Here is a 12681-nt window from a genome sequence, read left to right as displayed (position 1 = left end):
TTGAAATTTTGAATAACTATTCTCTATTTCACTTGGCAGGTAGAGATAAAAGATGAGTGTGATAAAATTGCTGTCACAGAGACCAATATTCTTAAGATATTCCTAAAATAGTCCATTCCATATTCTTCACACATCTGTGTAAAAACCTGAAATAGGGATAGGTTCCATGGGAGTAGCTTTCTGTGGTGGCCATAAAACCATCAGCAGCACCCTCAATTATCAGGGGCGACTGACTATTTTATAAGAAGGGGTCTGTTTACTGAGACTGCTGTACAATAGAAGACAGAATTCTCTTGTTCAACAAGTAATTCAATCAATAGCATCTTACTTCATCTGTGCCCAAGTGTAGGAGCAGTTTCAGACACTTAATAAATATTTGAGGCATTCACAAAATAAATCTTTGTGGGTTCCCTATGATAAAGGTAGGTATTACAATTGGTATTCTACTACAAAAAACCAGAAGTTACATTTTTGTTCAAGGCTCCCAAGAATATTAATGTTAATGATGGGATTAAATTTCTTGGTTTTTCTTTCTGTGCTCAAATAAATCTGACATGCTTCTCTATTACTTTTGTTTAGCAGAGTCAGACAATTTAGTTTGCTTGAGTTACTTGCAAATGATACAAATATTACTAATCCAATAATAAAAACAACTTTTTTAAACAATGACTTATTTAACTGGTCAAATGATAAAAGAGAAATTGAAATGGCTAAATTTTGATTAGGAAAAACACTTGAGAAGTACAGGCTATTAACCATGAGAATCATCTACCGGAAACACTGAGTTGGAAATTTCTTGAGAACTAATCTTTTTAAATTTCCAAAACTTCCTACTTTAGCCAAAAAAGAAAAAAGAAAGAAAAAATATTTTTCTGCTGCATTATGTACTAGAATCATGGAGGGCAGGCATGAATGGAAATGAAAAAGAGTGAAAAAAAATTAACAACGCTTTTTGAAACTCAGAAAAATATTTTGCAAGATTCAATTTGACTGTCTGTATTTTGAATCTCCTATAATTAATATATAATAATTAACCTAAAAAAAACAAGAACTAGGAAAGGTTACCTAAAAAAAAATGAGTCTTGTGTTATCTAGACAAATTTGATGCTCGAGAGACCATAAAATATAGAGATATGTTTAAAATAAAGAGATATTTACAGATTTTAAAATTTTACTTTTTTGTACTAAATGAAATTTTGAGCCACCTTTAAGTCTTTAAGTATACCTCATAATTGTACATTTAAGTGTTAATAGTTGAGTTCTTATACAATTTTGCACTTAAACTTTTTTTTATTTTCAGATAAATATATTTTAGAATATAGTAGCTTCAAGCTGACTTTAAATTAGTGTGAGATGCAGACATTTTTTTGGCTAAAAAAAGGAATCCCATCTGGACAGTAAATGATAGAGTAAAGAACTAGTAGCCAGAAAATAACAATTTTTAAAATAAACTCATGTTTGCTCTCTCTATGGGTTCACATCAGATCAAACTGTGCACATTAACTTTGACAACCTTTCTCATGAATGGATGTTTGAAATGGAAAATCTATTGCAAAGCTAACTTGTTTCAACCTGCTCATGAGTAATATTAAAATGCATACAACAGAAAGCTATACAGAATGCATACAACATAAAACTGTATTTTATGCTTTATTTTGCTAAGTCTTTTTGTAGAATGGGAATTAAATTTCCAAATTTACTTGGCACATTAATGAGCCTTGTAATTTCAGAGAAACTATAAAACTATATTTATTTAAAAATTCCTGAAGATGAGCTGTCTGCTGAATGTAGAAACAAAGTATTTGACTGAATAAATTGGTTTTTAAATCACGATTTACAAAAAACAAATGTCAAATGTATTATGTATTTAAATTGTGGGGCTTCAAGTTAACGTAAAATTGATATATGATTTAAGTTAGAAAATTTGAATTTATAAGTTATAGTCTTGTGAGGCTAACATGGAAACTTAAGATTTTAGAGTTAGTTAATGAATATTGATGTTGTTGAATTGCCTCAATTAAGAAAGTGCTCACTGACATCTCTTCTTGTATCTTGTGAGACAAACTGGTGGGAAGATGTCATAGGCTAATGAGCTATCCTATGCAACTTCTCTGAAACATCTCTAGAGATTATAACTCAGAGCACAGGGAGCACGATGAAATCAGAAAAAATCTGATTCTGAAATATAAATCAGTCGAGAATTTATTTACACATCAAAGTTTTAATGACAATATCACTTTTAATCAATCCTTAGTCAGGAACATGGTTAGACAGAGTAGAAAACATTAGCAATTGAAAAAAATGTGAGACAATGGCAGCTGGACTTTTTAAAACAAATTTATGTGTGTTCATTGATATTATATGTAAATGTGCAGTTATGCATATATTTTAAAGAGGTGAGGAACATATGAAATAACATATCTTCCACATTATCTGTCATATTTAGAAAAAAGCATATAAACATAAAAATGTTAATTTCTTCACTATTTGTTCTATTAAATCCCTATTTAATAATGTCTGAAAAAAAATTTAATACAAATCACCTGTGAATGGTATACTTAAAGTACATGATCACCAATTTCACAAGCTAAAAGACTGCTTTTATTTTATTAGTGCCACGTTAGAGAGAAAATTCTGTCCCCAGTATTTAAAAGTTAAGGTCACTAGTATGTGCTCATAAAGATGTAAGCATGAAATAAATCATTCCAAGTGCTCTACACAAGTGTCCCGAGTAGCATTTACATTGACACGTGCAGAAAACAGCTTTGTCTGTTCTGTGTAAAGAGCAACCATAACTTCAAAAAGTAATCTAACTTATCTATGTAATTCCTATTTGCTTCATGATGGAAATGCAGTACTTGCATAGTTACCCAGATTTTTTCTCTCAAAATGCCAGTTAATCATTGCTGTTAATAAATGGAAACTGCATTTGTGCTCCTAACAGGATGTAGGTGACAAAGTGAATGCTTTTACAATACAGAGGAATTCAACTTCAGTAGAAACCAAGATAAATTCATTTTAAATAAAAAGCAACCATGAAAGAGGCTGGCCTAGCAATTACAGATTTCAAAAAAAAATTTGGCTTCATGAAGGAAACTGTATCCTTGTGTAGAGTAATTTTTACATAATTGACTGACTAGCTTGCCAGTGTTCTTGCTGTCACATCCAGAGGTTAGCTTTTATTTCAAAAAGAAAACTACTAAGGATTGAAAAACAGGTCATCGGTTCCCCTTTTACTACAATTCTGCTCTAGGCTGCTTTCAGGCAATACCCTGCATTGTACACTTTCTACGTGGCAAGCCTAAATGAGATCAGAATCACTCTAGATTGCAATGTCACTTCCCCAAACTTCCTAGGTGGAATGTATGAGAACAAAAGCATCCGTACTTGTCTGCATTTAACTTACTAGGAATAGGTCTAAGGACGTCGGGGATGAGAATCTCCACCAGAGCCTGGTACATCCCATGGTCACAGTTACACATCCATTTCAGGATAGACTCATGTTTGCACAGAGTTATCAGCTTTGCTTTCGGAAGTCGACTTTCTATTTCACTCAGATTGCTGGTGTGAATAAATGTAGCAAATGAATAGATGGCAAATGAGGATAAAAAAGAAAATGGACTTTAAAAATCGTTTTAGTTTATCAAATATTACTGAGGTTAGAACTATACCACCATTGCACTGGTGTCATACGGCTGGATATACATAACACTCCCCCAGAGCTGCCTATGCACGTTAATACTTTCTGACGGTATGAAAGGCAGATAGGATGCTAACTCCATGAGGATGAAATAGCTCTACTGAGGTGCCCCAATTCAATAAAATGGGAGCTATAACACACACACTGAAACCTCAAGAGAGCAGTTTGTGGTTTATTTCAATCTATTCATTTAATGTTATCAGGTAGGGTTCACAACTGGTATACATATCTCTAATTTATTAGCTGTGACATCTACTCAGCCATGAAAATGAACTGGAAAAGCACATTGATTCTGACCTTGATTCAGTAATGGTAGTGCCGTCAGCTGGAGTAGAGGGAGAATAGCGCCAGAATGTTTGCCACAGTTTTTCTATCAGGCTAAACTGAAGATTCACGACAACGTCCAATATTGCCTAAAAGACAGAATGGTTATTGGTATTACCTTACAATATTTCTTATGCGGAGGCATGAGGACCACATAATGTAATGGGACTTAGATGGTAAAGATATCTGTGGGTTCATAAGTTAACATGGTAAAACTGGACTAAATTGGCCAATGGAAGTAGGAAAACAGAAGAGATTAACTAGGAAGAAAAGGTAAAAGCAAGTCTTGAAAGCTTAAGCAGGATGACTTTTCTCTCTCTGTAACAGCCTCCTATCTCTCACCCTCACTTTCACCTCTTCCCCCCACCACCATTGTTGTGCTTGCTTCCTTTCCTCTCCCCTTTTTTCTCTTACTTTTCTTCCATGCTTTTACCCACTGCTTTCCTCTGCCTCCAGAATAGCCGCCACTCTTCTTATTCTCAGACCCCAGGGCACAGAACATGGACTGAATTCACATCAGTCCTCATTGGGCTAGGTGTGTCCACTGGACATCGGAGAGGCCAGAAGTGAAGGGTGTGGAGGTGCTCATGTGTGGCAGACAGATTTGGGACTAAATTAGCCCTGTCTAAGGCTGCCGACCATGTGTTTCAGAGAGGCTGGGTCAGAAACCATAGAGTCAGGCAGGCTGTCAGGTGATAGCGCCAGTCTGAGCAGAAAAAGAGCACGGCAAGTTCCTCTCGTTTGGTCACACAATACCTGCCACTCAATCCTACCTCTGCACATTCTCTTTAGAGAACAGTTTTAAGAATATCCCCCTTTGTAATCTTGGGTCCGGGACTTCACTTTCTCTTCTAGCTGCATCAAGGACTTATTTTTGAAGATGCTAAAGTTTGCCACTTTCAGTGATCATATACAGTTTCACCCTGCCCTTGCAATTAGTTTGTAAATTCACCTTTAGATAAAAGCAGTCATAAAACCAAAGAATAACTTGTTTGTGTAATGAACATGTGATTCTGTGATTATTTTGAGCATAAAAGACAGAAGTTGTCAGTATATGTTTGGTATCCTCAGCATTGAGAATGGGGACTGGCAAGACAGCCCTGTTGAAATCTACAAAAATCATAGGAGCTTAGAGACAATAGGAGACAATCGGGAGAGTCAGTATTAGGATTTTAGGCAAAAAGAGAAAAATACATCATAATTCTGGAGTCTGTGCTGCCTGAGTAGCTTGGCCGTATGCATAATGGCAGAGAATAACTGATGATGTACACAAAAAACTCTGAGAACAATTAAAATATTAAGCAAAATCTGTTTGAGACATATTCTGGGAACTAGTAGAAAAACTTGCAAGTAGTAATGAAAATGGAGGGAAGGGGAACATACTTTTCAATCTTTTATATCAGCAACAATAAAAATGCAAGGGCAAGTCCTAAAAGTGAAGGGCATATAGGTGCCCCTCCTCCCAAGCAAACACTAAAACCTTCTCAAGAGGCAAATTATTTTAGCTGCTTTCTCAAGTGTAGTTTAGGCACATTCCAAGAGACAGCTACTAATGAAGTAACTATTCATATCTTATCTAATAATCTTACATACTTCTATCTATGAGATTGCTGTAAGAACACTACATATATGGTATATGTTAAAAGAAAAAAATTAGTGTTGCAGCATCTTGTACAGAAAATTATACTTGTTCCTTACCTAACACTAGTGATAGTTACAAAGTATCTTTGATTAAAAAATTGTGAGAATTTCAAATAACAGGGAAAACAGATATATTAATGTTTCTTTAAAATATAAACCATAGATAGGAGCCCCAGATGGGTAGCTCAGCAGGTTAGAGTGTTGTCCCAATACGCCAAGGTTGTGAGTTCAATCTCCATTCAGGACACATACAAGAATCAACTAGTGAATGCATGAAAACAGCAAATGTCTCTTTCTCTCTCTCCCCCACTACCTTCACTAAAGCCAATAAGTAAATATTTAAAAAAACATAAATCACTGGAAACATAAAATAAAGTAATTCAGTGCATTTTAAGTTTAGTAACTCTTCAAATTAAATAATCTCTAATTCTTTCAAAGAGGACATTCTTCACAACAGCCTCTTGAAGCAGTTTTACACATGAATAAAACATTTATCACTTGTTCATTCACCCATTTTCAAGTGTAGTCATATTTAAAATATGAACATATATTTCAACAATCCACATTCTATGGTTTTAGAGCAAATGACTATTTACAGGACTGGATATGAAACTCATGTACCTGTACTTTATAAGGTTGGAAATTTCACAGAAAAAAATAGAATTCTTGTTTTTCATATTTGCTCCTATATGCCATGAGAGATGGCACAGATTTCAGTTAACTCTGAAGTAAATGGGGCTCATTCTACGAACTGCCATCCCACTAAGACTGATTATCTTACATGCCTGTCTCTTCATGTAGAGCAATCCTGAAAACTAGAATGTTAATGAAAATTTGTGATCCAAAGAATATCTTCATCTTCATGGGGGAGTTTTTCACTTAGAATAATCTTACTGTATATTCTTTAGTAATATAATCATGTTCCAACTTATATTTTAAATATGAGAAACTTGAAAAATATCCAAATTATATTTGCATAGACTGATTTGCTTAAAGCAAGGTTCAGAGAACACAGAGAAACAAGAAATTGCATAGATAATCTTTCTATAAACCTTTACTGAATACCTATATATATGATATCTATGTAGAAAGAAATATTTTCTAGATGTGTAGGTATAATCCAGAAATTCTCAAATATTTGGACAAGTACAGTCATCAGAGAGAAGCGGATATGAAGTGTCTGTCCTCATCCCAAACGCTGGGGACAGACAGGCAGGATGTGTTGAAGAACACTCTGGCACAGAGGTCGCTAACAAAGACAGAGCTCAGCCTCAGTTGTTAATAATCTAGCACCCTTGACAAGCACTCGGATTTACTCAAGCAGTTCTTATTTCTGGAGTGGGGAGAGGTCTGTGAATGATATGAGCTGAGATTTCTCATTATATACTGCGCTGTCAGCTGTCAGGAGGGCAGACTGTGAAACCTAAAGGATTATATTTTACTTCTAAGTAGATCACAAATAGCCCTGAAATAAACTACTTAAATTCTAAACGGGCTCCTTTTTCAAAAGGAAAGGCACTTATAAAACTCTTACTGCAATCCATCATCCCCTCGGCACCAAGTGAGTGGCAGGGGTCTTATCATGCTGGCTTGGAGAGTGTGCCCCTACTGGACCTGTAGCCTGTTCTGATGTGGGACACTCAGAAAGGGAGTAGGAGGTAGGGATGGAAAATACCAAGGTAAACCTTAATTGGCATAAAATAAACAAAATTGAAGCTTCACTGGTCCCTGGAAGGAACATCTAACATGCTTTATCAAACATTAGTAAAAATATTTTTGATAGAAATACACACTGATGCTGTAAAATTCAAAAGATACAAAGGGTGTATTAGAAAATTAGGGCTCTTTCTCCTGATTCTCAGTCACCAGTGTCCTTTACAAAGGCAACCACCATTAATATTTTCATGTTTTTTTCCTCTGGAGAAAGCTATGTACATGTTCTTTTTCATTCCAGTGATAATATGCTATACACACTGTTCTGCATTTTGTGTTTTTCCTTTAAAAATAAATCCTAAGTCTGTTCCATATTAGTACATTTAGAGTTGTCTATTCTTTAATGGCTGCATAATATTCCACTTTATAGACTGCACCATGTTTTATTTATTCAGTTCCCTACTAGATATTGAAGTTACAACCAATCCTTTGCATTAAAAACAATAATGCAACAAGTTCCCTTGTATACCTATCTCTTTACCTATATATAAACATTTTTTAGGAAAAATCTTAGAACTAGAATTTCTGCATCAGAGGATTCATGTAGGATAGGCTAAGAAAATGGACAGTAAAATTTATTTTCTGTATTCCTCACTTCTCCACTCTGAGACAAGAAGAAAAATTAGCTTATTAGTGCTCAAAGAAATATGCACTAACTTCATAGGTCCCTGAAGAATAAATACATTTTATTTTATTAGCAAGTTGTCTAGCAAAACTTAGCACGTGATTGTACTATGTTTGAAAAGACTTACCTCACAGTGCTCTCGATAAAGACTCTGTAGTGACTTGATATCCTCAAAGGTAGTACCATCTGGCAGAGAAGAGATTTCAACTTCTCCAAACTCTGGAAGTGCTCGAGATGCATCTGTTACCATGACAACACAAGAGGAAAAAAGCTTTGTGGTGCTGCCAATTACAGATTAATGAAGGAAAATTTAAGAAGACTAAAAAGAAAAAACAATGAAAGGCTGGCAGTCCAAAGAGCAAGGATTTTTGATACTAGGCTTTGCAAACAGAACTTGTCAACATCATCAGCACAAAAGAATAGAGGAAACACAGAAATTTGGAGAAACTGTATTTTCACTATGACTATACTAGAAATAACATATCGCAGTGTCTCTTAATATATGGCCCCTAAGGGGGAATAAATGGTGATAGAAGGAGGCTTGAGTTTGGGTGATGAACATATAATACAATATACAGGTGATATACATAGAATTGTACACCTGAAACCTATGTAATTTCATTAACCAATGTCACCCCAATGCATTCAATGAAATAAATACATATAAAATAAAAATAAAAATATACCTTGAGCAGCCAGTATCAATTTTGGTTACTTTTACTATTATGCTATATAAGTATGTAAAAAAAATAGATCTAGCTTTAAACTCACTATGCTCAAACCTCTTACATAATTATAAACCACAAAGCTACAAAATAAATACAAAGAAAACTACAAAGATAACATTAAACTTAAGAACATTAATTTGATATGATGGATGATGCTGTTGTCCTACACACAAATTACCTCTTGCAACATGAATACGGTACTGACTGCTGTGGCACGGGATCTTTTGAGTTTGACAGGCCTGTACCAACATGTACTTCATGGTGGCTGGTTCTCCCATTACTTTTCTACATTCAAATAAGCTGTGAAGCTTTCCTCCACACACAGCACTGGGACATCATTTAGCCTTCCCTTGGGATGAAGGCGTAATTTACATAGTAAGTTTCTCTGTGTTCTTTTCTCATTAGATATGGACAATTAATGCAACACACTTTGGTGCCTGCCCTAACATAAATTCAAATACAAATGCGGAAAATAAAGTTGCAGAACAATGTTCCTTCTAGCCTTCTACGTAATCCAGAATACGCTTTTATTTTTTAAGATTATAACTGAAATAAAAGTATGTAATAAAAAATATTCATCTTGAGAGCTCAAAGGTCCACAAAAATATACCTGAGGACTTTAGTTTGGGAAATGTTGCCATAATATTTTCAACTTCTCTGACTGAGAATCCACTTTACTTGTCTTTCTCATGAAGTGCACAAAGACACACACACACAGTCTCTCTCCCTCTCTCTCTCTCTCTCTCTCTGACAGCTTCCACTTGTTTGATTTGTTGTACAGAAACTATGCATGTTCATCTCCAGCAGAGTTACCAATTAAAGTGCCATTTTTGCACCTTTGGCTATGACAGGAATATGCAAAATGTTCAAGTTCCACTTCCTAACTCTTTAAAACAAAATCTATAATTTTTTTACAAGTAGAAAGTGCAGTGATCAAATTAAAAGAATAAATTATTTTAAAAGTTTATAATAATTTTTTTCTAATCTGAGGCTGTATGCATACATAACTTTATACATAGAAAATAATTATTTTTGGCACTTAAGTTACTACTGAGAGTAAATACAATATAATTTTGATCACAAAAGCCCAGCTAATAAAAATTCTGGAAAACAATTTCACAGCAATGAGCCTTTAATTTGTATCCACTTAAAAGTCCTACATAGTTCAAGAGTTAAAAATAAACTACAGTGAACATGAGAAAATATAAATGAACTAGAAATATATGATGTGAATAGTTTCAGCACAAAAATGTCTTTTTATGTAATTAACATCTATAATAGAAATCGCACTTGGATAAAACACTACTATTGTTCTTTTGTTTCACAATCCTAAAAGCAACTAATATGCATTACACCTTAACGTACCTAAAAACTGCTGATGATGTTGACTTTGGGCAATTACAGTTTGCTCAACAGATGTGCCTGTCTGTTGACCACTTCCTGTGAAACCATCTGCAACCCCATCCACTTTCTGCATAGGCTTGTACCTAAAAATATTAGATGGGAAAAAACACAAATAAATCAAATTATTCCTTGCTTTTTTTGTACTGCACAAAACTCCCTAGGCATTCGATTTTATTCTATCTCCTTTAATGTCCCATGATAGTTAAGAGATGTTTTTCCTCTACAGTATCATAGAGCTAAAAGGAAGAAATTTTCTTAACTGTGAAAAGAAAAAGGGGGAGAGGCTAGGAAGAAGACCCATTTTTGAAATTCAGAAATTTACCTAAGAATGAAAGAGTCAGGAAGTATTTCCTTAGACACCAGCAGCAAAAATGTTCATGATTATAGTTTTAATACATGGTTTGGACATAACTTTTAATGGCCAATGGATCAAGGGAAGAACACTTTAAATACATTGGAATTTTAATCTGAGTTATAATGTAGGAGCTAGGGCCTGAGAAATTTTGATGAATGGCTTTCAATTAACTAATATTTCTAAAATATGAATCAGCCTACAAACTCTACCTACCATATTGCCTTCATATCTCCTAAAACCTCCCATGCATCTCAACACATTCATCTGCCTTGACTCCTCTCCGTATCTGCAAACAGAAAGCCCCTAAGCATCAGCTTGCAGCATCTATAAATCGAGTTTACCAAATTAAAAAATAAAGTCACCTATAGTTACGTATTTATCTTTAGGTCCTAGTCATCCCAAGTCATGGACTTTCCATACTGCTAAGAAAGAGAAAATATATTTAGCAGCAGGGACAATAAGGAAAGCCTGCTTGGGAAAGAACTATAATATACAAAAACAGACAGACATACAAACAAACAAAAAACTGGGTAACCCTCCTAGGATAAACAACTACAAAGTAAGAAATAAGCAGTAACTATAATTTTTCTCTTTCTCAGATTTTTCTTTTTTTAAGATTTTCTTCATTTTATAAATTTAGAAAAACTATGAAAAAATTAAAATCAACAATGTCCTAGAGATACCATCATTCACTTTCTGATGTTTATTCTTCTATTCTTTTTTACCCTATTTCTAATTATATCTGTAAATAAAACCGCCCTCACATTCTTACCACCCAGACACTTGCCATTAATATCATAAGGCAATCGGATCATTAATATGAATTACTGTGAATAACCATGTCCCTAATACATGAACAGGATATACTTAAAAATGCCTGCACTCTTGTAACAGGTATAGAATGAATGGACCTGGTGAAACGCTGTACAAGCTAATGCTCTGGTTGCCTTAAGGAATGATTCAGTATTAAATGTTATTTATTACAACTTAGGTAAATGAAACTTCAAAGAAAAATTGCAAAGTCACTTCTAATGACATTTACATTTATTTCCTATATGCCAGTATCTCATGAAAAACTATGAAAAGCAAAAAAAAGTCAGAAGATGAACAGGGTGAAAAAAGGGTACAGCATACATCATTCTTGTTATCATTTTAGTGATGACCCCCATCACGAGATGGTGGTTGCTACTTTCTAAGAACACACAAGAACTCAAATGTTTTCTTTTCCTTGATGTAAAAACCACCTAAAGTACCTTTCAACTGGGTCATACCAAGAGATGGCAGAAGGGTTAGTGTTGTGATGTTCTAGAAGTACTCTTTATGAAAAATTGAATTTTTATCATTTTTTCCCTTAAAAAATTATCTTACCAAGGCAAAAAAATTTTGTGAGGCACACACTTTGAATTCTTGTGTGGGGAAATTACTAACCATTCTGTCACAGAAAATTTGAATTATTTTATATTTATTTAGGAAAGTTTCTTCTCCTCACTGATTCATTCTAGGTTTCATTTGATTTTAGACTCCCTTTTTCAGCTATGAAATTTTACATCACTGATAAAATAAGCTAAAATTGTTTAACCATGTTTTTTCATTTAAGTTAATGAGGTATGGTATTCATAGAGTTAATAAACAAAGGTGGTAAAAGGAATTTGAATTATTTACCCTGGAGAAGAGAAAATGGAAATATTTCATATAGAATTCAATTATATTAATTTTTTAATATAGGATTAGAGAGTAATAACGAGACTTTGCCAAGCTTTGCTTTATAAAATTTCCTTTGTCCTTCATAGCATCTAGTATACTATGGATGCTTAATGGGCACAGCAAATATCAAGGACAAGTGGCATTTCACCTAAAAGCAAATGACCTTTTTCTCTCAGGCTGTACGTTTTCGGAGGATGGATGCTATGTTACAACCTATCACACACAGTGCTTAGCAAACCTGTAGCCTGTAAGCAAAATCATCTGCTTCCTTAGATTTAGACAGTGGACATTCTTAAGGGAAAGAGATCTTCTATGTAATAAGCACTCAAAAGCATAATACATTATAATTAATGTATGATTTAATAATAATTATATTGAGTGGGGAGCACTGATTATAGGTACACTGTATTATTACACAGGAGACAGAAAATGTATCAATATTAGTTTGCAGGAAAAAAAAGAAAATTACTTGGTAAACTCTGGAGAA

General features: G+C 34.2%; 1 protein-coding gene across 1 annotated transcript in view; it reads right to left on the bottom strand.

The window, feature by feature from the left end:
* Nucleotides 1-12681, bottom strand: part of RFX3 (regulatory factor X3) — a 232094-nt gene that overhangs the window by 45240 nt on the left and 174173 nt on the right. Inside the window, exons 11-14 of the mRNA XM_045840638.1 lie at nt 10097-10218; nt 8131-8243; nt 3998-4113; nt 3407-3561 (exon numbers count right to left, since the gene is read on the bottom strand). Of these exons, the coding sequence (XP_045696594.1) occupies nt 3407-3561; nt 3998-4113; nt 8131-8243; nt 10097-10218 (506 nt within the window). The remainder of the gene's footprint in view (nt 1-3406; nt 3562-3997; nt 4114-8130; nt 8244-10096; nt 10219-12681) is intronic.

Source organism: Phyllostomus hastatus, unplaced genomic scaffold (assembly GCF_019186645.2).
Source record: "Phyllostomus hastatus isolate PE091 unplaced genomic scaffold, TTU_PhHast_1.1 phas_contig_34, whole genome shotgun sequence".
NCBI classification, from domain to species: Eukaryota; Metazoa; Chordata; class Mammalia; order Chiroptera; family Phyllostomidae; genus Phyllostomus; species Phyllostomus hastatus.
The sequence above is the reverse complement of the archived record's forward strand: the minus strand, read 5'-3'. Positions and strand labels throughout refer to the sequence as shown.